This window comes from Cherax quadricarinatus, chromosome 8 (genome assembly GCF_038502225.1).
Source record: "Cherax quadricarinatus isolate ZL_2023a chromosome 8, ASM3850222v1, whole genome shotgun sequence".
Taxonomy (NCBI): Eukaryota; Metazoa; Arthropoda; class Malacostraca; order Decapoda; family Parastacidae; genus Cherax; species Cherax quadricarinatus.
In genome coordinates this window covers 65,094,335-65,122,049 of record NC_091299.1, presented here as the reverse complement: position 1 = coordinate 65,122,049, position 27,715 = coordinate 65,094,335, and the positions used below count along the sequence as shown (strand labels likewise).

The window sequence follows — 27,715 nt, the reverse complement described above, 5'->3', positions numbered from 1 at the left end:
GAGGGTTAGCTACCAGGGTAGGAAGGGTTAGCTACCCAGGGTAGGGAGGGTTAGCTACCCAGGGTAGGGAGGGTTAGCTACCCAGGGTAGTGAGGGATAGCTACCCAGGATAGGGAGGGTTAGCTACCCAGGGTAGGGAGGGTTAGTTACCCAGGGTAGGGAGGGTTAGCTACGCAGGGTAGGGAGGGTTAGCTACCCAGGGTAGGGAGGGTTAGCTAACCAGGGTAGGGAGGGTTAGCTACCCAGGGTAGGGAGGGTTAGTTACCCAGGGTAGGGAGGGTTAGTTACCCAAGGTAGGGAAGGTTAGTTACCCAGGGTAGGGAGGGTTAGCTACCCAGGGTAGGGAGGGTTAGCTACCCAGGGTAGGGAGGGTTAGCTAGCCAGGGTAGGGAGGGTTAGCTTCCCAGGGTAGGGAAGGTTAAGTACCCAAGGTAGGGAGGGTTAGCTACCCAGGGTAGGGAAGGTTAGCTACCCAGGGTAGGGAGGGTTAGCTAGCCAGGGTAGGGAGGGTTAGCCACCAAGGGTAGGGAGGGTTAGCTACCCAGGGTAGGGAGGGTTAGCTAGCCAGGGTAGGGGAGGTTAGCCACCCAGGGTAGGGAGGGTAAGCCACCCAGGGTAGGGAAGGTTAGCCACCCAGGGTAGGGAAGGTTAGCTACCCAGGGTAGGGAAGGTTAACCACCCAGGGTAGGGAAGGTTAACCACCCAAGGTAGGGAAGGTTAACCACCCAGGGTAGTGAGGGTTAGCTACCAGGGTAGGAAGGGTTAGCTACCCAGGGTAGGGAGGGTTAGCTACCCAGGGTAGGGAGGGTTACCCACCCAGGGTAGGGAAGGTTAGCCACCCAGTATAGGGAAGGTTAGCTACCCAGGGTAGGGAAGGTTAACCACCCAGGGTAGGGAAGGTTAGCCACCCAGAGCAGGGAAGGTTAACCACCCAGGGTAGGGAAGGGTAGCCACCCAGGGTAGGGAAGGTTAGCCACCCAGGGTAGGGAAGGTTAGCCACCCAGGGTAGGGAGGGTTAGCTACCCAGCGTAGGGAAGGTTAGCCACCCAGGGTAGGGAGGGTTAGGTACCCAGGGTAGGGAAGGTTATCCACCCAGGGTAGGGAAGGTTAACCACCCAGGGTAGGGAAGGTTAACCACCCAGGGTAGGAAAGGTTAGCCACCCAGGGTAGGGAAGGTTAGCAACCCAGGGTAGGGAAGGTTAACCACCCATGGTAGGGAAGGTTAGCTTCCCAGGGTAGAGAAGGTTAACCACCCAGGGTAGGGAAGGTTAGCCACCCAGGGTAGGGGAGGGTTAACCACACAGTTTAGGGAAGGTTAGCCACCCAGGGTAGGGAGGGTTAACCACCCAGGGTAGGGAAGGTTAGCCACCCAGGGTAGGGAAGGTTAGCCACCCAGGGTTGGGAGGGTTAGCTACCCAGCATAGGGAGGGTTAGCCACCCAGGGTAGGGAAGGTTAGCCATCCAGGGTAGGGAGTGTTAGCTACCCAGGGCAGGGAAGGTTAGCCACCCAGGGTAGGGAGGGTTAGCCACCCAGGGTAGGGAAGGTTAGCCACCCAGGGGAGGGAGGGTTAGCCACCCAGGGTAGGGAAGGTTAGCCACCCAGAGTAGGGAGGGTTAGCCACCCAGGGTAGGGAAGGTTAGCTACCCAGGGTAGGAAAGGTTAACCACCCAGTGTAGGGAAGGCTAACCACCCAGGGTAGGGAAGGTTGGTCACCCAGGGTAGGGAAGGTTAGCTACCCAGGGTAGGGAAGGTTAGCCACCCAGGGTAGGGAAGGTTAGCCACCCAGGGTAGGGAGGGTTAGCCACCCAGGGTAGGGAAGGCTAGCCACCCAGGGTAGGGAGGGTTAGCCACCCTGGGTAGGGAAGGTTAGCCACCCAGGGTAGGGAAGGTTAGCTACCCAGGGTAGGGAAGGTAAACCACCCAGGGTAGGGAAGGTTAACCACCCAGGGTAGGGAAGGTTAGCCACCCAGGGTAGGGAAGGTTAGCTACCCAGGGTAGAGAAGGTTAGCCACCCAGGGTAGGGAGGGTTAGCCTCCCAGGGTAGGGAGGGTTAGCCACCCAGGGTAGGGAAGGTTAGCCACCCAGAGTAGGGATGGTTAGCTACCCAGGGTAGGAAGGTTAGCTCCCCACGGTAGGGAGGGTTAACCACCCAGGTTAGGGAGGGTTAGCTACCCAGTGTAGGGAGGGTTAGCCACCCAGGGTAGGGAAGGTTAACTACCCAGGGTATGGAAAGTTACCCCCAGGGCAGGGAAGGTTAGCCACCCAGGGTAGGGAGGGTTAGCCACCCAGGGTAGGGAAGGCTAGCCACCCAGGGTAGGGAGGGTTAGCCACCCTGGGTAGGGAAGGTTAGCCACCCAGGGTAGGGAAGGTTAGCTACCCAGGGTAGGGAAGGTTAGCCACCCAGGGTAGGGAAGGTTAACCACCCAGGGTAGGAAAGGTTAACCACCCAGGGTAGGGAAGGTTAACCACCCAGGGTAGGGAAGGTTTAACCACCCAGGGTAGGGAAGGTTAGCCACCCAGAGTAGGGATGGTTAGCTACCCAGGGTAGGAAGGTTTGCTACCCACGGTAGGGAGGGTTAACCACCCAGGTTAGGGAGGGTTAGCTACCCAGTGTAGGGAGGGTTAGCCACCCAGGGTAGGGAAGGTTAACTACCTAGGGTATGGAAAGTTACCCCCAGGGTAGGGAAGGTTAACCACTCAAGGTAGGGAAGGTTAACCACCCAGGGTAGGGAAGGTTAGACACCCAGGGTAGGGAAGGTTAACCACCCAGGGTAGGAAAGTTTAACCACCCAGGGTAGGGAAGGTTAACCACCCAGGGTAAGGAAGGTTAACCACCTAGGGTAGGAAAGGTTAACCACCCAGGGTAGGGAAAGTTATCCACCCAGGGTAGGGAAGGTTAACCACCCAGGGTAGGGAAGGTTAACCACCCAGGGTAGGGAAGGTTAACCACCCAGGCTAGGGAAGGTTAACCACCCAGGTTAGGGAAGGTTAACCACCCAGGTTAGGGAAGGTTAACCACCCAGGGTAGGGATGGCTAGCCACCCAGGATAATCACTGCACTTACAATTATAATAATTATAATTATAATAGTAACAATTGAAGTCCCTTGACCTGTATGCCTTGGAATGCAGGCGAGAAAGATACATTATAATATAAATTTGGGAAATCCTAGAGGGACTTGTCCTAAATCTGCACACGGAAATCACTCCCTGTGAAAGCAAAAATCTTGGCAGGCAATATAACATCACCACAATGAAAAGCAGAGGCACCATGAGTATGCTATGAGTCAACAAAATAAGTATCAGGGGCTCAATACTGTTCAACTGCCTCCTGGCATACATAAGTAGGATTACCATTAGACCCCTGGCTGTCTTCAAGAAGGAGCTGGACAGGCACCTAAAGTCATTTCCTGATTAATTGGGCTGTAGCTCATACATCAGCCAGCAGTAACAGTCTGGTTGATCAGGTCCTGATCCACCACGAGGCCTGGTCATGGACCAGACCATGAGGCATTGACTCCTGAAACACCCTCCTGGTATACTCCAGGTATGATGGGTGAAGGTTTGAGCTTCTGGCAGTGAGGCTACACAGCGAGGCTCAGGGTTTCCTTCATACACCTCTAATACCATACCTCTTTTTATTTTCATACATGTCTAATTTATGCCTTATGGTACATTTATAGCATCTAGCACCATTCCTCATGCTATGTTCATACCCATCCAGTACCATACCTCAGCCACACACCTCTGCCCACACCAGTCACCAACTGATTATTCAACCTTCCCCTTCTTTCTGTGGCCACATGCCCTTGCTGCACACCCAGAAACCTTACCCATACTGCCCACAACCCCCACCCATAACACCCACCCTATAATTCCCCCACAGCCTCATGCCTTCACCCACACCAGTCCAACCAGCAACCTCTGCCTACACAACTCACCAATACAATTTCCCCCATGGCACATGTCTACACCTTCACCATTTCCCACCTTCCTAAAGACCACACCCTGCCCAACCCCACAACCTCACCCCCACACCTTACTCGGCCTTTTACTCTAAAACATTGTCCACATACCTAATCATTTAATAACCCACCACCCTCATTACCACCTACATCACCAACCGCACACTCACGTACCAAGTTGCCCATCATCCAATCACCACCCACCCAGTCACCTATCATCCAATTACAACCCACACTGTGCTGGTTAGCAGCCACACCTTTCACCCACACAGTTCCCCTACGACTTCAAAGCCACATGGCTGCACTTCCACAACCTCACACCTACACCTTACCCATGCTTTTATGCCCCACATGCCTTGTCATATAACCACCTGCCACCCTCATTACTGCCCACACCAACAACCACATACTCACCCACCCAGTCATCCACCAATCACTCCAGACCATAGACACTGCCACCCACACGGTCATCATTACACCACTTCGTTGCCCCACCCCTCCACCGTTTGGTCTTCACCTCCCACAAACGCAGTCCCCCAGTTCCCACCCCTATACCAAACCTGTTTACCCTAACTCTTTAACCCCTCCTTTATAACCCCCATACAGTTGCAATGAGTAGGACAGCCCAACAATAAAGTACCTTTGTCTGCTAGAAGTAATGTAGTTGCAGGATCTTTAATGCACATCACCACATCAGCCTTCAGTTACATTATTATTGTTTCTTTTTTGCAGTTTTGAATGTAACCCTATTTTTCCCATGTGTTCTTCAGTTGGGTTTCCACGACTTCTTATTACATGCCATTTTCAGGAATCTTACCACTATCTATTCTGATGGTCTACTATGTGACAAGGTCCTGGATGCTCTAGAAGACAAACAAAACACAGATGTAGTATACACAGACTTTGCAAAAGCCTTTGACAAGTGTGACCATGGTGTAATTGCACATAAAATGCATGATAAAGGAATAACAGGAAAAGTTGGTAGATAGATTTATAATTTCCTAACAAATAAAACACAAATAGTAGTAGTAAACAGAGTAAAGTGTGAGGCAGCTACAGTGAAAAGGTCTGTTCCACAAGGCACAGTACTCACTCCCATCCTGTTCCTCATCCTCATATCTGACATAGACAGAGATGTAAGCCACAGCATTGTGTCTTCCTTTGCAAATGACACCTGAATTTGCATGAGTGTCCTCCATTGAAGACACTGCAAGACTCCAGGTGGACATCAACCAAAATTTTAAAAGGGATGCAGAAAACAATATGAAGTTCAATGATGAGAAATTTCAATTGCTCCGATATGAAAAACGTGAGGAAATTAAAACTGTATCAGAGGATAAAACAAATTCCAACCACACAATAGAGCGAAAAACTAATGTAAAAGACCTGGGAGTGATAATGCCAGAGGATCTCACTGTCAAAGACCACAACATTGTATCACTTGCATTTGCTAGAAAAATGACAGGATGGATAATGAGAACCTTCAAAACTAGGGATGCCAAGCCCATGATGACACTCTTCAGGTTGCTTATTCTATCTAGGCTAGAATATTGCTGCACACTAACAGCACCTTTCAAGGCAGGTGAAATTGCTGACCTAGAAAATGTACAGAGAACCTTCACAGCATGCATAACTGTGATAAAACACCTCAGTTACTGGGAACACTTGAAATTCCTCAACCTGTACTCACTAGAACCCAGGCAGGAGAGATTCATGATTATATATACTTGGAAAATCCTAGAAGTATACCTGGAAGGTACTCGAGGGCTTGGTCCCACATCTGCGCACTGCCATAACAACATATTGGAGTGAGAGATATGGGAGGAAGTGTAAAATAAACCCAGTGAGGAGCAGGGGTGCGGTGGGGACAATAAAGGAGCACTGTATCAACATTCGGGGTCCCAGACTTTTCAGCATCTTAACAGAAGATATCAGAAACACTGCTGGAACAAGTGTTGAAGCCTTCAAGAGGAAACTAGACAAGTATCTTCACCAGGTGCCAGATCAACCAGGCTGTGATGGATATGTGGGGCAACGGGCCTCCAGCAGCAACAGCCTTGTTGACCAGGCGAGCACCAGACGAGCCTGGCCCATGGCCGGGCTCAGAGAGTAGATATACACTCGAAATTCTTCAAAGGTATATCAAAGGATTAGTACCAAACTTGCACATGAAAATCACTCTTTATGGAAGCAAAAGGCTCAGCAGATGATGCAACATCCCCACAATGAAAAGCAGGGGCACCACGATAAAAGACAACACAATAAGTGTCAGGGACCCAAGACTGTTCAACTGCCTCCCAGCATACATAAGGGGGATTACCAATAGACCCCTGGCTGTCTTCAATAAGGCACTGGACAGGCATCTAAAGTCAGTATCTGACCAACCGGGCTGTGGTTCATACATCGGGTTGTGTGCGGCCAACAGTAACAGCCTGATTGATCAAGCCCTGATCCACCATGAGGCCTGGTCATAGACCAGGCCATGGGAGCATCAACCCCCAAAACCCTCTCCAGGTATACTCCAGGTATACCTAATTGTGGTTGCAGGGGTCGAGTCATAGCTCCTGGCCCCGTCTCTTCACTGGTCATAACTAGGTCACTCACTCCCTGCTTTGTGACCTTTATCATGTGTATGCATGTATATGTGTATATGTAACTATATACACCTTTTCCTCACTTAACAGTGTACTCATTTACCAACAACTTGGACTTACAATGGACTCTCTGACCAGTATGCATACCTAAATAATGTATATTATAGCCGATTTCCTCTATTCTGTTTATTACAATATACAGTATACTACTGTATAAACATTTAAAAATATACCAGAAATGTTATAAATGGTGCAGAGGTGACGTTAAAACAATATCAAAGATGGTTGACATAAACCCACTACCATCATAGTATGCTCCTCACTTAGTGACGAATTCGTTTACTGACGTGGTCTTAGGAACAGAACTCCATCGTTAAGTGAGGAGAGGCTGTATGTATATATTATTTTTTTTTATTAACACATCGGCTGTTTCCAACCAAGGCTAGGGCATATTTGCTTGGACTCCCTCCTCTTCCCTGCAACATTGCAAAGCTCTTGATGTGTTGATTGCAGCACAAAAGGCCTAGAGCTATCATTCCCCCCAAAAGCGCCCCTAATGCTCTGTTTATTTATGTGTGAGATTTTAACCATCCAGTTCATTTTCAAATGGCTGAGAAAGTTATATCAGGCAAGTCTATGGTCGACAGGAATATAATAGAACCATGTTTCATAAAAAGTAGTTTTGAAAATTATGTGAATATTGCTTTTGGGTTATATAAATTGGATTCATTTATAATTAATAAAATTTGGGAAGAATTTAAGATACATTAGACAAATTTTTGGGTAGAATATCAGCTGTGTTTCATGGATCACTGACTACCTACCTACATTATCATAAAAAGTCAGGTGCTGTTGGGGGTGGCAGTGAGGTGTAGTCTCATCCTTATATGCCTTCCTGTTAATCTTTTATTTTTATTGTTACTTGATTATGTGAGAAACCATGAAAGCTCTTGGAATTTCACTATTTTTTCACAGTGGTTGTTCTGCATGTTGTGATATCACCTGTTTAATGTGATCTTATTGCATATATACATGTACAGTGATACTCCGAATTTCTAACTTTCTTCGTTCCAGAAGACTGTTCAAGTGCCGTTACCCAACGAATTTTTTCCCATAAGGAATAATGTAAATTAGATTAGTCCATTTCAGACCCCAAAAATATACCTAGAAAAGCACTGACAATAATACACTTCCATAATTGGTCGAGTTGGAAGCAGTTCAAAACTCAGGGTACCACTGTAATGTATATGTATAAAAGGATGAATAGTAATTTGATGAATGCCTCAGTGACTTTTCAGTATTCCCAGGGATCATGATGATAATGGATGTTGACCCAGTGCAGGAATTCCATAGAGCAGCAGAACAGGGAGACCTTGAATATGTTACTTCTGCCCTTGACGATGGTATGTTTATAGCTTCAGTATAGAATTAATTCACATAAAGATTAACTGTTCAGGATCTTCACTGATTTGTATAGTTTATTTTTGGCTATCATCTACTACTGTATTCAGTTTTTTGTATTATATATTAGTTCAGTATTTTATTATCTGATTATTTTATAAGATGTCATTGTATTGTAATATACAGTAGTTTGAAAGTTAATTGGGACAGGAGTAAATTTTATGATTATCTCATAATATATCTTAGTCTCTGGCTTAAATAATGTAGTTTGGGTTCTGTTCTTTTCATAAGAGTTTGCTACTGACTTCAGGCAACCATTCAGCTGTCGTATTACCCTGAGACTCTCATCAGTGCTACAACAGCTGTTGTTCTGTAAGGCTATTCCTGCAAGTGTGCTTCATGAGCAAATGTGGTTTCTCCGAATTCTCCCCTTCATTTCATGATTACTGCTGAAATTCATGATGGATGTTACACCTAGGAAGCATACAAATATATATCTCTTAGAAAACATCCTGATTTGAGTATCAGACAGATCGCCAAAAATTTGAGCCTAGCAAAGTCAACTGTTGGTCAGATTCTGAAGAGAGCTGATGACACTGGTGATTTTGCAGTGCTGAGTTGAGGAAGATGTGGAAGAAAATGCAAGACAACACCTCACAATGACAAGGTAATCATAAGAAATAGTGTGAAGGATCCCAAGAAAACCAGCAAAGATCTACAGAGAGCTTTGGCTTCAACTGGCATAAATATTAATTCTTCAGCTGTTTGAAGGCTCCTTGAAGTTGGCAGAACTGTCAGAAAGCTGGTAAAGAAGCAGTTATTGACTGCTGCTTTGAAGAATAAACAACTAAAGTGGGCACTCGATTTTAAGGGATGGACGACAGTTGAATAGAGAAAAGTTATATTTTAAGATGAGGCCCATTTTGAAGTATGTACATGGGTACAGATTAGTGGCAGTGAGACGGAGTAAAGGTGAATCTCTTTGGAATGGACACATTCAACAAGTGCCAAAACACCCACCTAAGATGATGTTTTAAGGTAGTTTTACTGCTAAAGGCTTGTTATTGAACAAAGACAAATACAAGGCAGTTCTGGTGACTCATTTGCTTCCTATTATGGAGACTTTCCTGATGAACATTCTTTGAAGAGAGTAGGGTATGCATTCTAAATTGGCCTGAAAACTCTCCTGGCCTCAACCTAATTGAGAATCTATGGCCAATAACTAAAAGCAGGATCGTAGAACAGGACTGTCCAGCTGTGGAGAAGCTCATTGCTGCTGTTATTTGGACCTGGTACCACAATGAAGAACTTTCCAAAATGTGTTCAATATTGGTTGATTCTATGCTAAAGCATGTAGCAATGCTTTTAAAAGCATAGGGTAGTCATAGCTCTTATGAAATAAGCATTAATTTCCCAGATAATTGCCATATTTTATCACTGTCCTAATTAATACAGTGGACCCCCGCATAACGATGGCATCACATAGCGATTATTTCGCATACCGCTTACTTTAATTGCAAAAATTTTGCCTCACATACCGCTTAAAAACCCGCTTACCGATTTTCGTCCGAGACGCGTCCAATGTGCGGCCTGAGCCACGCTCACATGTTCCGCCGGTGGCATTGTTTACCAGCCAGCCTCCGCGGTAACATCCAAGCATACAATCGGAATATTTCGTATTATTACAGTGTTTTCGGTGCTTTTTCTGGAAAATAAGTGACCATGGGCCCCAAGAAAGCTTCTAGTGCCAACCCTACAGCAATAAGGGTGAGAATTACAATAGAGATGAAGAAAAAGATCATTGATAAGTATGAAAGTGGAGTGCATGTCTCCGAGCTGGCCAGGTTGTATAATAAACCCCAATCAACCATCGCTACTATTGGTGGTACAGCTGCTGCTGCTGCTGCACTGTCAGCTGCTGCTGCTGCTGCACTGTCAGCTGCTGCTGCTGCTGTAGCACCGTTGTTGGTGTGGCTTATTGAGAATACCAAGAAACAATTAACCCCAGAGGATTTGCCACCCAGGATAACCCAAAAAAGTCAGTGTCATCGAAGACTGTCTAACTTATTTCCATTGGGGTCCTTAATCTTGTCTCCCAGGATGCAACCCACACAAGTCGACTAACACCCAGGTGAACAGGGAAAAATGCCTGGAACTAGTGCTCATATTGGTGAATTTAAAGCCAGCAAAGGTTGGTTTGAGAGATTTAAGAATCGTAGTGGCATACACAGTGTGATAAGGCCTGTTCTGGAAGAAAATGCCAAACAGGACCTACAGTACTCAGGAGGAAAAGGCACTCCCAGGACACAGTGTCTCATCAGTCATTGCTGCATCTTCAATAAAGGTAAGTGTCATTTATTCTTCATTTAGTAGACTAGTACATGCACAATATATACTGTGCATGTACTACTCTACTATTGTGCATGTATCCTTCTCTTTGTGTGTGGGAAAATGTATATTTCATGTGGTAAAATTTTTTTTTTCATACTTTTGGGTGTCTTGCACGGATTAATTTGATTTCCATTATTTCTTATGGGGAAAATTCATTCACATAGCGATTATTTCGCATAACAATTACCCCTCTTGCACGGATTAAAATCGTTAACCGGGGGTCCACTGTATGCAGTTACTGTACCTTAAGATCTTAAATATCTGGAATTTCAAGTGACACTTTGTGTGAATTTAACAGGTCTCGACATAGAGTCACCTGACCACGATAACAACACAGCTCTTCACATTGCTTCAGCTAATGACCATGAGTCATTAGTGGCATTCCTTCTTTCTCAAAATGCTAATCGTGAGGCAGCAAACAACCTTGGATGGACACCCTTAATGCAGGCTGCAAGACATGGGCACATGCATGTTGTGATGCTATTGGTGCAAGCTGGGTCCTCTGTAGATACACGAAACAGATTAGGTAAGTGAGCAAGCATCGACTCTGTTATATTTTCTTCTCATATTTTTTCTCTTTAAATAAGAACATAAGAATGGAGGAATACTGCAAGAGGCCTACTGGCCCATATTAGGCAGGTAATCCTCATATCCAACCATTCACACCCACATATTTGTCCAACCTGTTATTGAAGCTTCAGTAAATCATATTAGGCAAATGTTAATCAAAACCATCCCTTTTCACTTGTTTATTTTTATTATGAAATGATCACTAAGACCTGTGGTAATGACACCTGACTGACTAATGTTCTCAGAGTGGTTACAAAGTATGTGGTCAATTAGGGTTGCTGAGAACTGTGTGATCCGGGTTGGGTATTAATTAGTTGAGTGTAACTATTTAAGCCTAGAATTTGCTTATACCTTTTGCATAGCCCGTTATTTTGCTGCTGAAAACAGATATTGAAGTCGCCCAGTATTATTGTCTCGCAATTGTTTTCAAGTCCGGACAATACTCTGAAAAAGTTTTCTAAGAACTGGTCCTGGGTAGGAGGGCGGTAACTAGTTCCTACTAAGATGGGTTTGGTCTTGGGAAGCAGCACTTCAAACCATAGAATCTCCAGTTTATTGTTATTTAAATCAGGTCTTGGGTTGTAAGCTAAGTCATTTCTAATGTAGGCACATACTCCACCACCCTTTCTGTTCCTATCTAAGTGTTTTATATTGTAACCTTCTATTCTGACCTCGTCGTCAGTCACCGTATCATCCAACCAGGTAGTAGTATAATTTATGATACATACATACATTTTTAAGTTTGTAATTAAGTTTGTTTATGTATTGTTAATATGAGGTAGTACAATTAATGATACAGACATACATTTTTAAGTTTGGGATAATAAAATATTTGGCAGAGTTGCTTTAAATTTGGTTAGAGTTTAGCATAGTGTGGGTATCGTTGTTATTGATAGCTGAGATGATTTTTGAGTATAGTCCTAAATTGATTTGTGGGCAAGAGACCTCTTGCTGTTTCAGGCAAAGAGTTCCAGATCTTTGGAACCTTTATGTGCATTGCAATTGTGGCTAGTGTGAGACAGACACATGGGATGTCAAAAAGTACAGTGGACTCCCGCATAACGATCACCTCCGAATGCGACCAATTATGTAAGTGTATTTATGTAAGTGTGTTTGTACGTGTATGTTTGGGGGTCTGAAATGGACTAATCTACTTCACAATATTCCTTATGGGAACAAATTCGGTCAGTACTGGCACCTGAACATACTTCTGGAGTGAAAAAATATCGTTAACCGGGGGTCCACTGTATTTTGTGTCTCATGTTATGCCTGTGTGTTCTGTTGAAGCCGTCTAGGAAAAGTTTGAGTGGAGGATTGATATTGGAATTTAATGTTCTGTATATATAGTAGGCAAATGTAAAATACATTTCTGTCTTTCACAACAGAAGGAACTTTATTACGGGAATCAGCAGCCAAACACACTGTCAACTCATTAGTGATACTGCAATATGAAAAGGATTTATTTTTCCGTAATATTTGTGGAAAAGTTTAACGAATATTTTTATCAATACTAAATTAGCTTTTTAATTTATTTAATAATTATTTTATAAGAGAATAAAGATGTATATAAAAATGAATGAGTTTATAACTTGCAACTGCAAACTTTGAATAGTTGACTTTATCAAGCATTATACAGTGAAACCTCTCATTAACGTCTACCACCACTACACTTAACTACCACCACTACATCTTGATCAACTTGAAATTGACTACCCACATACAGCAGATAACTAAGGTCTCCAAAACAGATACATTACTTACTGTGTACCTCAAACTTGCAACCAAAATTGCTGTAAAGCAAAATATGTTTTTTTTTTGTTTTTAACTCTGAAATGCATATAGAAACCCGATAACATGTTTACACTGTCATATATCAAGTGAGCAATAGAGCTAGGCCTAAAAATGCATAGACATTACATACATTACTTACCTTAAAATATTTTCATCCTTAGCTTATAGCGAGTGGTGAATATATTTATTGTAGGAAGTTTGAATAAATGAAGAATGGATATAATTGAAAGCTGCTGCATTAGTGAAATGCTGTAAGGTGAAGAGCCCTTGTGTACTTGTATTTGTACCTGGGGGATCTACTATGTCAAATCACTTAAAACCTATTAATAACTCAACAAAAACTTCTTTGTAGATGAATGGTTCAGAGAACCGACATGTTGATAAATTAGACACATGTGCAACTCTTGGGTATCTTTATTGAGGAAACGTTTCGCCACACAGTGGCTTCATCAGTCCATACAAAGGAGAATCTTGAAGAATAGGAGGAGAATGAGGTAATCAGTCCCTCAAGGTTGAGGGACTGATTACCTCATTCTCCTCCTATTCTTCAAGATTCTCCTTTGTATGGACTGATGAAGCCACTGTGTGGCAAAACGTTTCCTCAATAAAGATACCCAAGAGTTGCACATGTGTCTAATTTATCAAAAACTTCTTTGTAAATAGTTACCCATTCCAGTGCCAGACTACACACTCCCTCACTCTTTGAAAGCTCGAACTTAATATACACAACATGCATTTATACTACTGTGCCTGCTATATATGTAGAACAATTAATATAAACCCTTCTCTGAAACTTTTCCTTGATAGCTGCAACAGAACGCACTGGCATAAATCCAGATTCAGGAAGGATATACGAGAGCACTGGTTTGGTAATAGAGTTGTGGATGAGTGGAACAAACTCCCAAGTACCGTCATAGAAGCTAAAACGTTGTGCTGTTTTAAAAATACGTTAGATAAATACATGAGTGGGTGTGAATTGGACCTGACTAACTTGTGCTACTAGGTCTAATGCCATGCTCCTTCCTTAAGTGAATGTGACCTGACGTAACTAGGTTGGGTTATTGGCTTAAGCCGGTAGGGGACTTGGACCTGCCTTGCATGGGCCAGTAGGCCTGTTGCAGTGTTCCCTCTTTCTTATGTTCTTAAGACAAAAACCTCTTTGACATCCCCTGTGTCTGACTTAACCTGTGTAAAAACTCAATGCACATAAAAGGCCCTGAGATCTGGAACTCCCTGCCTGAAGCAACAAAAGGTTCCTTTTCTGCCAGTAGATTCAAAGGTATTGTTAAAAAACACATCATTTATTTATTTTTATTTATTTATTTATTTTATGTCTTTGCAAACAGTACATTGAGATTTTGTATTTACAATAGTGGGTTGCAATGCAAAGAGAGCCTCTATTATGCCTAGGCATTATGGCCCAACTTAACATTATTGGCTTACAGTCTACTTAATACTAAGGAGTATATCATAGTTGTACAGTAGGATAGTAATTATTTCAATGTTGTACAGTAGAATATTAATTATAAATGAATCAAAATTTGTATAATACAAGGATATATTTATATTCAAAAATGCTTTTTGTGAAAACAATGATTCAATTATATTCCTGTCAACAATGGATAAAAGGTTCAATGTGTTTGTTTCAGTTATGATGTGGGAGTACATAGGTAAGTTTGTACTGAGTATTTAGCATTTAGTCTAGGGTGATTAAGTGGCTTTTGAGAAGAGTCTTAAATTGATTTTCAGACTGGGTTACTTTAATATCTTCTGGTAATGAATTCCATATTTTGGGGCCCTTTATGTGCATAGAGTTTTTACACAGTGTGATATGGACTCGAGGTATATCAAAAAGAGATCTGCGTCTTGTGTTGTGATCATGTGTCCTGTTTAGGTTGGTGAGGAGAAGTTTGAGTGGGGGGTTTATATTTGCGTGTATTGTTCTGTGTATGTAGTAGGCACATGAATAAGTATGGATGTTCTTAATGGTGAGCAGATTCAGACTTTTGAAAATTGGTGGAGTATGCTGGTGGGAGTGGGAATTTGTTATCATTCTTACTGCTGCCTTTTGCTGGGTTATTAGCAGTTTTAGGTGATTGGATGTTGTTGATCCCCATGCACAAATTCCATATGTAAGATAAGGGTATATGAGTGAATGGTACAGTGCCAGGAGAGCTGATTGTGGAACGTAGTACCTTATCTTTGATAGTATGTCTTGGAGATTTTCTTGGTGATTTGTTGTATGTGTGTCTGGAACTTAAGGCTACTATCAAGGTGGATACCTAGGAATTTTCCATCTGTGAGTCTTGTGACTGATGATCCATTTAGCATTATGTTAATTGGATCATTTGCAGCTTTGTTTCCAAACTGAATGAAATAGGTTTTATCAGTGTTCAGGGTAAGTTTGTTAGTCATCATCCAGGCAGATATTTTCTGTAATTCAGCATTGACTGTGTTTGCTAGTATGACTGTGTTTGGGTGGGAAAAGACATATGTAGTGTCATCTGCAAATAATATGGGTTTGAGTAGCTGTGATGCATTCGGTAGATCATTGATGTAGATGAGAAAGATGAGTGGTCCAAGGACGCTTCCTTGTGGGACTCCTACTGTGATTGGTTGGGTGGAAGAGTTTGCATCATTTGCATACACATATTGAGTTCTGTTACTAAGGTATGACTTTAGGTAGTTGAGGGAGTGGCCTCTGATACCATAGTGCATTAATTTGAAGTACAGCAGTTCATGGTCGACTGTATCGAAAGCTTTACGTAAATCAATGAAAATGCCCAGCGGGACTTCTTTCTTTTCAAGTGCCATATATATTAGTTCTAGTATGTGTATGATAGCATCATTTGTGCTTTTATTATTCCTGAATCCAAACTGACAAGGGTTTAATATGTTGTGCGAAACGAGGTAGGAATAGATCCGTCTATGAATTAATTTTTCAAAGATTTTAGAGAGCAGTGGTAAGTTAGATATTGGTCTATAGTTATTCAAGTCAGCTTGGTCACCTCCTTTATGGATAGGAGTGACCCTCACTATTTTGAGGATTATTGGGAAGGTAGATGATTCAGTGGATTTGTTAAAGAGCGTTGTAATAATTGGTGACAATGCTTGAGAAGCTTTTTTGTACATAAAAGCAGGCAAGTTGTTTATGTCTCCTGCCTTGTTTTTAAGGGTGTTTATGATGAGCGTAACTTCAATGGGGTTGGTTGGAGCTAGGAGTAGCATATTTAGGTAGGTATCTATGAGGTAGTCTGATGGACGGGTGTTTGTGCTTGGTATTTTGTTTGCTAGATTTTTTCCTATGGGGGAGAAGAAAACATTAAGTCTGGTTGCTGTTTCAGTTGGAGTGAGTAGGGGTTCATCTGATTTTGTTAGTTTGATTGCTTTGTTTTTGGATAACTTTTTAGTTCCAAGAATTTCAGATAGAGTTTTCCAGGTTTTTTTCTTATCACCTTTGATGTTATGTAATCTATTTTCATAATACAATTTTTTTTGACCTTCTTATCAGGCTGGTAAGTGCTGACGAGTAACTTTTCGACTGTTCTCTAGTTATTTGACCCATTCTATACTGTTTTTCATATTTGTGCTTTGTGTTAATGGATTTGAGGATTCTTGGTGTTAGCCAGGGATTATTCAGTCTCTTTGCTGTGATCTGTTTAGTTTTTTGGGGGCAATGTCTGTTATAGAGGCTTTGGGCTTTTTTTAGAAAATTATTTATACATTCATTCATATCTGTATATGTTTCGAGCTCATTTTGCCAATCGATGTTATTCATAGCTGCTATAAAGTTGTTAACTGCTGTCTCGTTATGTAGTCTGAAGGTTACTTCAGTAATGTCTTGTGGCAGTTTGCCCAGATAAGTTATGAGAAAGGTTGGGTAGTGGTCTGTAGTGTTGTCTGTGATTATGCCTGATTTTAAAGGGGATATGGTGTTTGTCCAGATGTGGTCTATTAAGGAGATGCTTGTCTTGGAGATTCTTGTAGGTTTAGATATTGTTGGTAGCAACAGGCAGTTACTTATTGTGTTCGTGAATGCGGTTACTTGTGGGTCCTGGTCATGTAGTATGTTTATGTTGAAATCTACTGTTAGTAGTAGGTGGTCTTTATTCATGTGTGCATCAGTAATCATGTTTCCTAGTTTTTCACTAAAGTGATAAATGTTTGACTGTGGTACTCTGTAGATGTTTATAACTGTGAGGGGTTTTTGCAGGTCTTTTGATTTAAATTTGGCTATGATATATTCTCCATGTTTGTCCCTTGTGCAAGATTTATTGATACATTTGAGTATATAGTATATAGCTGTTCCTCCCCCTTGCTGGTTTGTTCTACAGTTGTGTATGGCCATGTAGCCAGGAATGGTATAGAAATCTGTAATATCAGGCTTAAGCCAGGTTTCTGTGAGTGTGATGATTGATATATTGGAATGAAAGGAACTGAGTAATGCTGTGAGGTCATCATAATATTTGCTCAAGGATCTGACATTGTAGTTAAAGATGGTTATATTATTGTTTGCACTGAGTAATGTCTTTGCTTGGTCTGCTGTGTAGTAATTACAGTTACTGGTTGATTCATGTAATTCATTTTGTAAAAAGTTTACATCAGGATCTATGTCTGTAGTCATAGGATGAGAGTAATTTTACAAACTAGATTTTCTGAGTAAAATTATATAAGATTTATATTGAATCTACAACTAGACTTATGACTAAGACACCGTGATTAATCTAAAACTTGTAAAAATTTGAAAGAAAAAGGGATTATTACAGAATAGATAATTCAGTTATACACTTAAGCATCTAATAGCACCTTAATTAAACCATACCCCGGCCAGGATTGAACCCGCGGTCAGAGAGTCTCAAAACTCCAGACCGTCGCGTTAGCCACTAGACCAGCTAGCCACAATAAGATTCGTCCAACTAGGTATATTTCTACACCATAGGAAGGTTAGCATAGGCACTACTGTGACCACAAATGCATTTGTGGTCACAGTGGTGCCTATGCTAACCTTCCTATGGTGTAGAAATATACCTAGTTGGACGAATCTTATTGTGGCTAGCTGGTCTAGTGGCTAACGCAACGGTCTGGAGTTTTGAGACTCTCTGACTACGGGTTCAATCCCTGCCGGGGTATGGTTTGTTTGCAATCGTGTCATTACGATTTCGTGAGTCATGTTGACAGCACCTTAATTATTTTAACAAGTGAGTTTATGAACTGCAGTAGATATGTACAGCTAAAATAAAGGAGAAAATATATAAGGGACTAAATTAACCCTTAAATGGTCCAAATGTATATATACGTTCATGCGCGTAGCGCCCCAAACGTATATATACGTTTTCTTTGTCATTCATTCAACATTGCCACAATAAGTCTGAGTCACCTAGACATGAGAGAATGGGTGTGCACACTCACTGTGCGCCATATTAAAATAATTGGGGATGCCTGGGTACCATATGCTCTTTTTTCGTTTTAAAAGAAAAGATTTTTTTTTTCCTCAAAAAATTTGGGACGCTACGCGAGTGAACGTATATATACGTTTGGACCGTTTAAGGGTTAAGTAATGGTAAACAAAGTTCAATGGACAGATAGTCACTATGATATAATATTGATTTGGGAGTAAGGTCTGATTTGTATTGTATAATAAGTTGAGCAATTAATTGCACTATAAAAAGTAGAGAAATATGAGGTAGCTGGTACTAGCTAGCAAAAGATAGTTTTGGGACTCACACAATAATGTAATTAGAATATACACTAATTGCACACACAAAATAAAAGGGACTAAAAAAGTAGTGGTAAACAGAATTAAATGGACAGGTAGCAACCATGAATAACATTAATTTGGAGTAAGATTTGACTTGCAACACAAAATTATGAGCAATTAAAAGTAATTAAAAAGTAAAAAGTATTTGAGGTAGCTGGTATTAGCTAGTAAAAGAAAAAAAATAATAATGCGCAATAATTTAATAGTAAAAAATAATAATGCACAATAATATAATAGTAACGTACACTATATGCACCACATGTATTTATGTATTAAGGACACTTATCTAATCTGTTACAGAAATGTTAGCTTTTCTAAGGAAGGTAGAGAAATCATGTTCATTTGAAATGATGTATTGTTGTCCTGTTGAAGTTTTTCTAGCTAGTATTTTCCCATCTCAAGTGAAACACTGATGTATTTTGTTTTCCTGTTTAAGTTTTCTCAACCTGAACAGAAGGTTTTGACGTTTTCTCGTTAGACACTCGTTGATGAACACTCCATTTTTCATTGTAATTGCTGATTTAATTAACATAATTGAGACAGCCATAATCTGTGTCAAACAAAACTAACTTTCATCCAGTTCTGTCCTTGTTCTTCCAATCTTCCTTCAACTCTCATACATAATTCATAACATATCTTGTTCCATTTTATTTGTATTGTAACTAAGTAACTTACTGTATCTTCTCCATCTCTCTTCAATCATTCCACAAAAGTAAGATCATTGAATCAATTTAAATAGTATGTAATGCTTTTGTAACTGACCTTTTGTCATTAGCTGCATTTCTTATTGTACTTATGATTGTAGTTAACTACACGAGAAGTCCTACTTAATAGTCTATGTCTAGTTCTTGAGTAACATGTAAGTCTTATGAATGGTTGCCTGAAATGCACTGCATAATTAGTGGCTTTCTTTTGTGCCTTCCATTGTACTAATACATTTAAACTACACTTGTTTGTATGGCATAAAGAAATAAGCACTCACCCTCTCATATTTGCCCACCTACCCACTCACCTTCTCACATTCACTCACCCATCTACCCAACCTCATCATATACCCACCCACCCTCTCTCATACCCACCCTTATGTCCACCCTCTCACACCCACCCTTAATAATGTCCACCCTTTTATACCCACCATTCATATCCACCCTCTCGTAACCACCATTCACATCCACCCTCTCATATCCACCCTTCATGTCCACCTTCTTTCTCATTCACCCACCCACATTCACACTCTCTTTCATAGCCACCCAACTTTTGCCCACTCACACTTTCTGAAACACTCTATGCCAGGTTTGCTGCACACTACACACACTTTCTTCTTTCAACGCACCAGCCGTATCTCACCGAGGCGGGGTGGCCCAAAAGGAAAAACGAAAGTTTCTCCTTTGACATTTAGTAATATATACGTAATATATGGCATTTTAGTGACCACTTACGACACGCATGGCTTATGGAGGAAGAATTCTGTTCCACTTCCCCATGGAGTAAGTGAAAATAAACAAGAAAAAGAACTAGTAAGAAAAATAGAAGAAAACCCAGAAAGGTGTGTATATATATGCTTGTACATGTATGTGTAGTGTGACCTAAGTGTAAGTAGAAGTAGCAAGACATACCTGAAATCTTGCATGTTTATGAGACAGAAAAAAAGGACACCAACAATCCTACCATCATGTAAAACAATTACAGGCTTTCGTTTTACACTCACTTGGCAGAACGGTAGTACCTCACTGGGTGGTTGCTATCTACCAGCCTACTACCTAGGACACTACACACACATACACATATAATATTACAGTGGAACCTCAGTACTCGAACAATTTGATATTTGAACTCTTTGTTCAGTAAAAAAATCGCTTGGTAGTCAACTGTTTGCTCGGCACTCGACCAAATAAACACGACCTGCCAGAACTTCGCTGTAAACTATTTTGTATTTCTTCGCATTTTTTTGGTGTTTTTTATATTATTTGTATAAATAAGTCACCATGGGCCTAAGAAGATTAGTGATAACAGCCAACAAAAAAGACAATTGGTGGGAAAAATTTGTTCAGTACTCGAACAGATCGGCACTCGAACAGCCTTCTGGAACGAATTAAGTTCGAGTACCAAGGTCCCACTGTATTGTAAATTTAGTACAGTTCTATAAAATTGCTATACCGTGCTTTACTATAGTACTTCAGGTCATAATACCTTCATTCTTAATGTTTGGTTGTCTTCTAGTGGATCAAGTCCTCTAGTTCAGAAGACAACCAAACGATCGTGAAAAGTAATTTCTTAATTCTGAAGTTACGGACAATCTGCAACATCATACAGCACCTCCCCTCTATTAGTCCGTTAATGACAGGATCCATTGTACTTCCCACTAATCTCAGGCATTCAATGTCTCTTTTCTTGACAGGAATGACAGCATTAATGTTGGCATCAGTAAGTGGCCACATGGGTACCATCAGGGCATTGATAGATGCGGGGGCTAACTTCAATCCCATTCCCACAATTAGTGCTTGCCAGATAACTCCTCTCATGATTGCTGCACAACATGGCAATGATGCTGTGGTTCGCCTGTATTTAGACAAAGGTGTCAATGCTAACAAATCGGTCCCAAAAACTGGTAGGTGTTGTGAGTATTACATGTCCATAGCTGTATCAGTTGTACATTATTTTGTGCTTTTTTCAGTTTGAAGTAAGTTAATAAAATCTCATATGCTTCCATAATAAGTTTTTACTTTCCTTGGGCTATCAAAGCTCTCACAGTAATTTCTGAGTTTAAACATTAAAAATAATGACCAGACATTGAGGAAAAAAAAAAACACCTGACAAGAAAATTTCATTGTGAATTGCATTCTTATAGGAATTAAATATTCTGTTGTTATTATACTTAACTAAAGCTGTGATCAGTATTGTTCTGTATCATAATATTAATGGTATACAGTGCTGACAAGTAGACAAGTGAGACACGTGCAACACTCGGATATCTTTTTCAGCAAAATGTTTCACCTGCTCAGCAAGCTTCTTCAGTTGAATACAAAGGTGACAAATATTGGAGAAAGCAGACACATTAGAGAGGTAAATATGAGACAATAAGCTCCTCAGTCTTGGAGAAGTAATTTAGAGGTTGTCAGTCCCTCAGGCTTGATAAGTGTTTAGCTTCATAGCCTTGGTCAGTGTGAAGTTAAGGCTCCAGTATAAAGGCTTTGTTTTTATGCCTCAACTTTACATTGATCTAGACTATAGAGCTGAACACTTATCAACGCTGGGATGACTGACCACTTAATAATTATTCTACTTATTTTTCAAGGCTGAAGAAACATGCTGAGCAAGTGATATGCTGTAATAATAAAGATACCTAATGGTTGGACATGTATCTTACCCATCTTGTAGTATTCTGCATATTATTTGGCCTAACAATTTTAGGTATTACCCCACTGATGTTTAGTGCTTCTGGAGGCAGCGTGTCCACTGCACAGATCTTACTAGATCGAGGGGCTGATCCAGATGCAGTTAATGCCTGTGATCTTACTGCTTTAGATGTTGCTGCTGCTTGCAACAGACCAGACATTGCTAACTTTCTACAGAAAAAGACAACTCGGCAAAAGAAGAAAGGTTGGTTTTGTAAGATCATATATGCAGGTCACAGGCCGGGCTGCAGGGGCGTTGAACCCCGGAACTTTCTCCAGGTAAATTCCAGGTATGCAAATTGCAGAGTAGTATGCCAAGCAAGTTTCTTCCCATTTATATTTGAATGTTTAATGTTTTTTAGAAGGCAAAATGAAAAAAATATTTGATTGTAACCCTTTGCATAAACTCCATTATGTAATAATCATGGATATGATAATTATACCATAAAATATGTATTCATAGTTTTGTATTTGAAATTAATGTCTTATGAATTAGGCCCTGAGATATCTTAAGCTCTGTATCTTCAGATATCTTCACACTCAAATCTTCTATTCTGCTAAACTTTGTTGAATTATCTTTAACAAATAAATAAACTTTATTTCTATAAAGTGGAGTACAGTGTATTATACAATTAGGATCATTAACATATATAACTCATCCTAAACTAAATACTCAATACTCAATGTTTAACTTTGCCAAAAACTCTCCCAGTTACCTGAATCTTAAAACTTCAAAACTGGATGCCCAAAGCTCATACACTAATTAAAACTACCTTGTAGTATAAATACCTACCCAAAACATTACTACCCAGTTGTAGCCTTCTCATACTATAAACTACTTTCAACAACTCACAATGTTATATTCCCATAATATAATTTCAATATTTACTATTGAAACTATTGTAATTTGAGTAAAATTACTGTGTACTATAATTAAAAACAGATGTACAACTTAAGTATTCTGTAAGCCATTAAATTAAGTCTGCCCATAATGCCTAGGCATGATAGTGGCTCTTTGCAATGCAACTCATTTTCGTAATTTCATAATCTCGATGTAATCTTGCAACGAAATAAAAAATTTTCCCTTAAAATACAGTAAACCTTTGATAAAACAGGTTTAAAGTTATGGGCAAAATTCACTAGTCAATTTGTACTTTTAACTCACTAATTTTCAATGTTTATTGCAGTATATCTGTAAATTGTGTGTACAATGCTGCAACATATTAGGCATACAGTGCAGCACTTTGGTGCTTATTTTTGCCATTAAATCATTATTCTGATTTAATGGACATTCAGACACTTTCCCTATTAGTCCATTATATTGATGGTTTACCGTACTGTTATACTCTGATTTTCTTGAACCTGATCATATTTTAGTGTCTAACTAATAAAAGTTTAATTTATTTCAATCAAACCCAAAAATATCTTTAATTCTTGAAAATATAAATGTTATTGGACCCAGCAAATGATGTGTAATCTGTCACATTGTAAAAAATATACTTAGAGATACTGTATTTTATAGTAAATAGTATGCTATCTACTTGCCTTTATATTTTTTTAAACATTACAGCCATGTCCCATCGAGGTAGGGTGACGCAACAAAGAAGAAAGCACTTTCACTGTCACTCATTCAATCACTGTCTTGCCATAAGGGTGTTGACATCACAGTTTAGATGACCCTCCCAACAACAACATCCCCACCTCTCGTTGAGAGTGCAGGCACTGTATTTCCCACCCGCCAGAACTCAAGTCTGGCTGGTTAGTTTCCCTGAATCCCTTCATAAATATCACCTTGCTCACACCAGCAGCTCATCAAATCATAAAAGCCACTGGCTTCCACTCCTGTCCAGTATGTTGGCACAAGCCTACTGGATGTCCAAATCCCTAACACTCAAAACCTCCTTGACCCCCATCCTGCCACCTCCATAATACAGTGGACCCCCAGTTTACGATATTATTTCATTCCAGAAGTATGGTCAGGTGCCAGTACTGATCGAATTTGTTCCCATAAGGAATATTGTGAATTAGATTAGTCCATTTCAGACCCCCAAACATACACATACAAACGCACTTACATAAATACACTTACATAATTGGTCGCATTGGGAGCTGATCGTAAACCGGGGGTCCACTGTATTGTTCATTATTTACTCAATGTACAGTGGACCCCCGAGTTTCGTGATTAATCTGTTCCAGAGAGCCCGCCGAATGTCGAAATTCACGAAACTCGAAACCATTTTCCCCATAAGAAATAATGGAAATAAAATTAATCCGTTCCAGACACCCAGAAATATTAAAATAAATTTTTTTTTTTCAAATTAAATAAAGATTTACATAATGAAAACAATCAGAAATCAAGTACATGCATTTAAAAAAATAATAATAACATTACACTTACCTTTACTGAAGACTTCTGGGTGGATGGAAGACGGGAGGAGGGGATAGGAGGAAGGTGTACACTATTGTTTGGAAGGAGAATCTCCTTCCATTAGGACTTTAGGTAGCAAGTCCTTATCTGGGGTTACTTCCCTTCTTCTTTTAATGCCACTGGGAATAACTTGAGAGTCACTGGACCCCTGTCGCACAAAATATCTGTCCAGAGAGGTCTTTTTCTGGCGTTTCTTTAAGATTTCCCTGAAGTGGGACACAACACTGTCATTGTACATGTTGCAGATATGGCTTGTTTCAGCTTGGTCAGGGTGATACTTTTCAACAAAACTTTGCAACTCATTCCACATTGCACAAATCTCCTTAATCTTTGAAGAAGGCACCTCATCCACTCCCTCTTCCTCCTCCTCTGAAGCAAGTTCCTCAGCTGTGGTCTGATGCTATTCCAATTGAAGCTCTTGCAGTTCATCAGTGGTTAGCTCTTCCCTGCGGTCCTCCACCAACTCTTCCACATCCCCGTCAAAATCCCTCTGGATCGTGTTCCTCACTTTATTTACCAAAGGGCTTGCACTAGCTTTCCTTGGGTCCATGATGACTTATTTAGCAGTTGCAAGCACAAAAAACAATGGATTATTATGAAATGTATTGTATGAACCCACGGGGTGATGGTCACGTGTTGGTAAACATTGGCACACTGAGCGTGAATGGCGTGGGAGACTGGCTTGGTGTGTGCGGTGATGGGTGGACGGGTACCGGATGGTCTCCGAAACACGAGTCTTTTCACGAAACTTGAGGCCAAATTTTTCCAAAATCTTGCTGAAGGTCGAATTTCACGAAAGTCGAGGCTGTCGAAACTCAGGGGTCCACTGTATTTGCTTATGTTTTTAATGAGTTTTATGTAGTAGAAAGCCTTAGGTCATGCAATCTTAGCTCATGTTTTCAATATTTTGTGATTGAAATTTTTGTTTTTATTTCCACGAAAAGCATGCCCATTATCATTAAGGTGCACGGGAGTGGAATTCACTTCCATCAGTGGCACACATTTCCGTTAAGCAGCACTGGAAAAGAATTCATTTCCATTGGTAATGCACATTTCTATTAAGTGGTGCCATGGCTGGCAGACCTGACACCTCTCCACAATGTATTAGGCAACCTCACTGCAGGGAAGGGTGTGAGGGACGGTGATGTGATGTAAAGAAACCAGCCTCACACACAAATCAGTGTATCTGGACATGCACAAAACAATTTTAGTTTTGTTCATGTCACTAAGTTTTGCTTTTCATCACCCTTTCTCATCTCTGGATATTTATCATGACTTTCAAAGTGCAGACGACATTGGTGAATCAAGGAAGAAGACTGAACATGATACTAGCTGGCCCAGTGGCTAACATGTCAGTCTGGAGTTTTGCAACTCATTAACCATGAGTTCAAGCCCCGCCCGTGGTATGGCTTGTTTGCAATCATGTCATTATGATTTCTTGAGTCATACCATGTGTATTATGAAAAACTGGAGTAACTGAGATGCTGAAGGGTGGTGCATGCATCATGTAGATGGCACAAGTGTTTGGAATTAGAGAATCAACAATTCATTCGGTCTGAGAGAATGAGGCAAAGATAAAGGCTTGTGCGGTGAGTAATGCTCAGTGTGACACAGAGTAAAGACTGAGGTATAAGTCCACAACCACCCTCTCCATTCACTAATGTACTTTGTTTAACTTGTCTGAATCTCACTGGAGTTCAGGTATTTCACAGAGCATCATCATCATCGACAGTGTTAAGAAAAATTATTTTAATGAAATTAAAATAGCTGTTATAGCTCTCTCAGAGGTATAAGGAATGCAACCCTATATTCCTCATATGTTTTATCAATCCATAAGTCAAAAATCATTAGTAGCGAAGTTTTCAGGAACTTAACCCACGCGAATTAGGATCATCCACTGTATAGCATTTTGAAACTGTTGTAAAGCAAAATGTACTACTTATTACCAGTCAAAAAACAACTTGAACCATTAATTGGAGGGAAAGATTATGCTTTCTCTCAATCAGATTTTTGCATATCCCCAGACATAAGATGGGGATGGGGGGAATATATATTTTCAGGCAACACACAAGGGAGGAAATATTGTTTTCTGCATCTGCAGTCAACACATAACATGAACATTATGGAGTACTGTAGTTAGTGTACTGGCCCATGCTAGGCAGGTTCTTCTTAAATCCAGTCCTCAATCAAAAGACATGAGAGCCAGTACTAGGATATATTATTAAGAAACATTTTGGTCCTGGGACCTTGATTGCTTCTTACAAAGGTCAAGAATAAGAGTATATATGCAGTTTGTTGAACACCCACCACAGACCCATTCTCTCATGTTGAAGTCAAAATTGCCACTCACAGTAAATTTAAGATGCAATAAATTGTGTATAGATTTATGTGAGCAACACTGATCTCACTGACAAAGATCCATGTGACCAACAGTGAAAGGGTTAATGTAGAATTTTGGGTTGCATTACTGAATAATAAATATGCCAGCAGAAATGACCACTTGAACAGCTGTTTAACCCTTTCAGGGTCGGCAGGCCCTCTCCTAAACTTGTTCTCAGGGTTGGAAATTTTTTGAAAAAAAAAAAATCTTATGAAATGATAGAGAATCTTTTCCTGATCATAATGACACCAAAAGTATGAAAATTCATGGAAAACTTACGAAATTATGCTTTCGCGAAGTTAGCGGTCTCGACGACTCGCCCACTTTGAGCCCTGTTTTCAGCCAATTCCAATTTACCAGTTGACAAAAATCGTAACTATTTTGCTTGAACTCATTTTCTTCTATCGAATGAGTACAAGAAACCACCCATTTACCTATTTTAACTATCCAGTAAAGAGGTCAGAAATTGGCAATTTTGCCAATTTCACACAAATTTCAAAAGATGCCAATTTCCAAATAGGGTCCAGAACAAACAAGACAGACATTCCTGGCACTAAAATAACATTTCCTCTGTTCATTAGTCACGTCCCCAGGCCTCTGTTACATTTATTTTGCTTTCCACTTTGAATTTTTATTCTCACAAAAAATAGAAGATTTACTTTTATGCAGACTACTGCATTAATGTAGAAATAGTGTAAATAATATCAGCGCACTTGTGAAAGAATATTAGACTCACCAGTTGACATGTATTGGATGCATGGCATGATTTGTTTACTTTTGAACTTTGGCAAAAATCAAACATTTCTGCTACTTGAGCTCAATTTCAAGGTACAGTGGACCCCCGCATAACGATCACCTCCGAATGCGACCAATTATGTATGTAAGTGTATTTATGTAAGTGCATTTGTACGTGTATGTTTGGGGGTCTGAAATGGACTAATCTACTTCAAAATATTCCTTATGGGAACAAATTCGGTCAGTACTGGCACCTGAACATACTTCTGGAGTGAAAAAATATCGTTAACCGGGGGTCCACTGTACT

At 40.7% G+C, this 27,715-nt stretch overlaps 1 protein-coding gene across 3 annotated transcripts in view; it reads left to right on the top strand.

Annotated features, from left to right (window-relative positions):
* Positions 1-27,715, top strand: part of LOC128685526 (ankyrin repeat and SAM domain-containing protein 6) — an 89,900-nt gene that overhangs the window by 5,448 nt on the left and 56,737 nt on the right. For 2 of the 3 annotated variants that reach the window (XM_070083078.1, XM_070083079.1), the window contains exons 2-5: positions 7,867-7,962; positions 10,650-10,877; positions 20,869-21,078; positions 21,882-22,070. In XM_070083078.1, the coding sequence (XP_069939179.1) occupies positions 7,872-7,962; positions 10,650-10,877; positions 20,869-21,078; positions 21,882-22,070 (718 nt within the window). In that variant the 5' untranslated portion in view covers positions 7,867-7,871. Of the gene's footprint in view, positions 1-7,846; positions 7,963-10,649; positions 10,878-20,868; positions 21,079-21,881; positions 22,071-27,715 lie in introns of all 3 variants that reach the window. The other variant, XM_070083077.1, reaches the window with a different exon arrangement.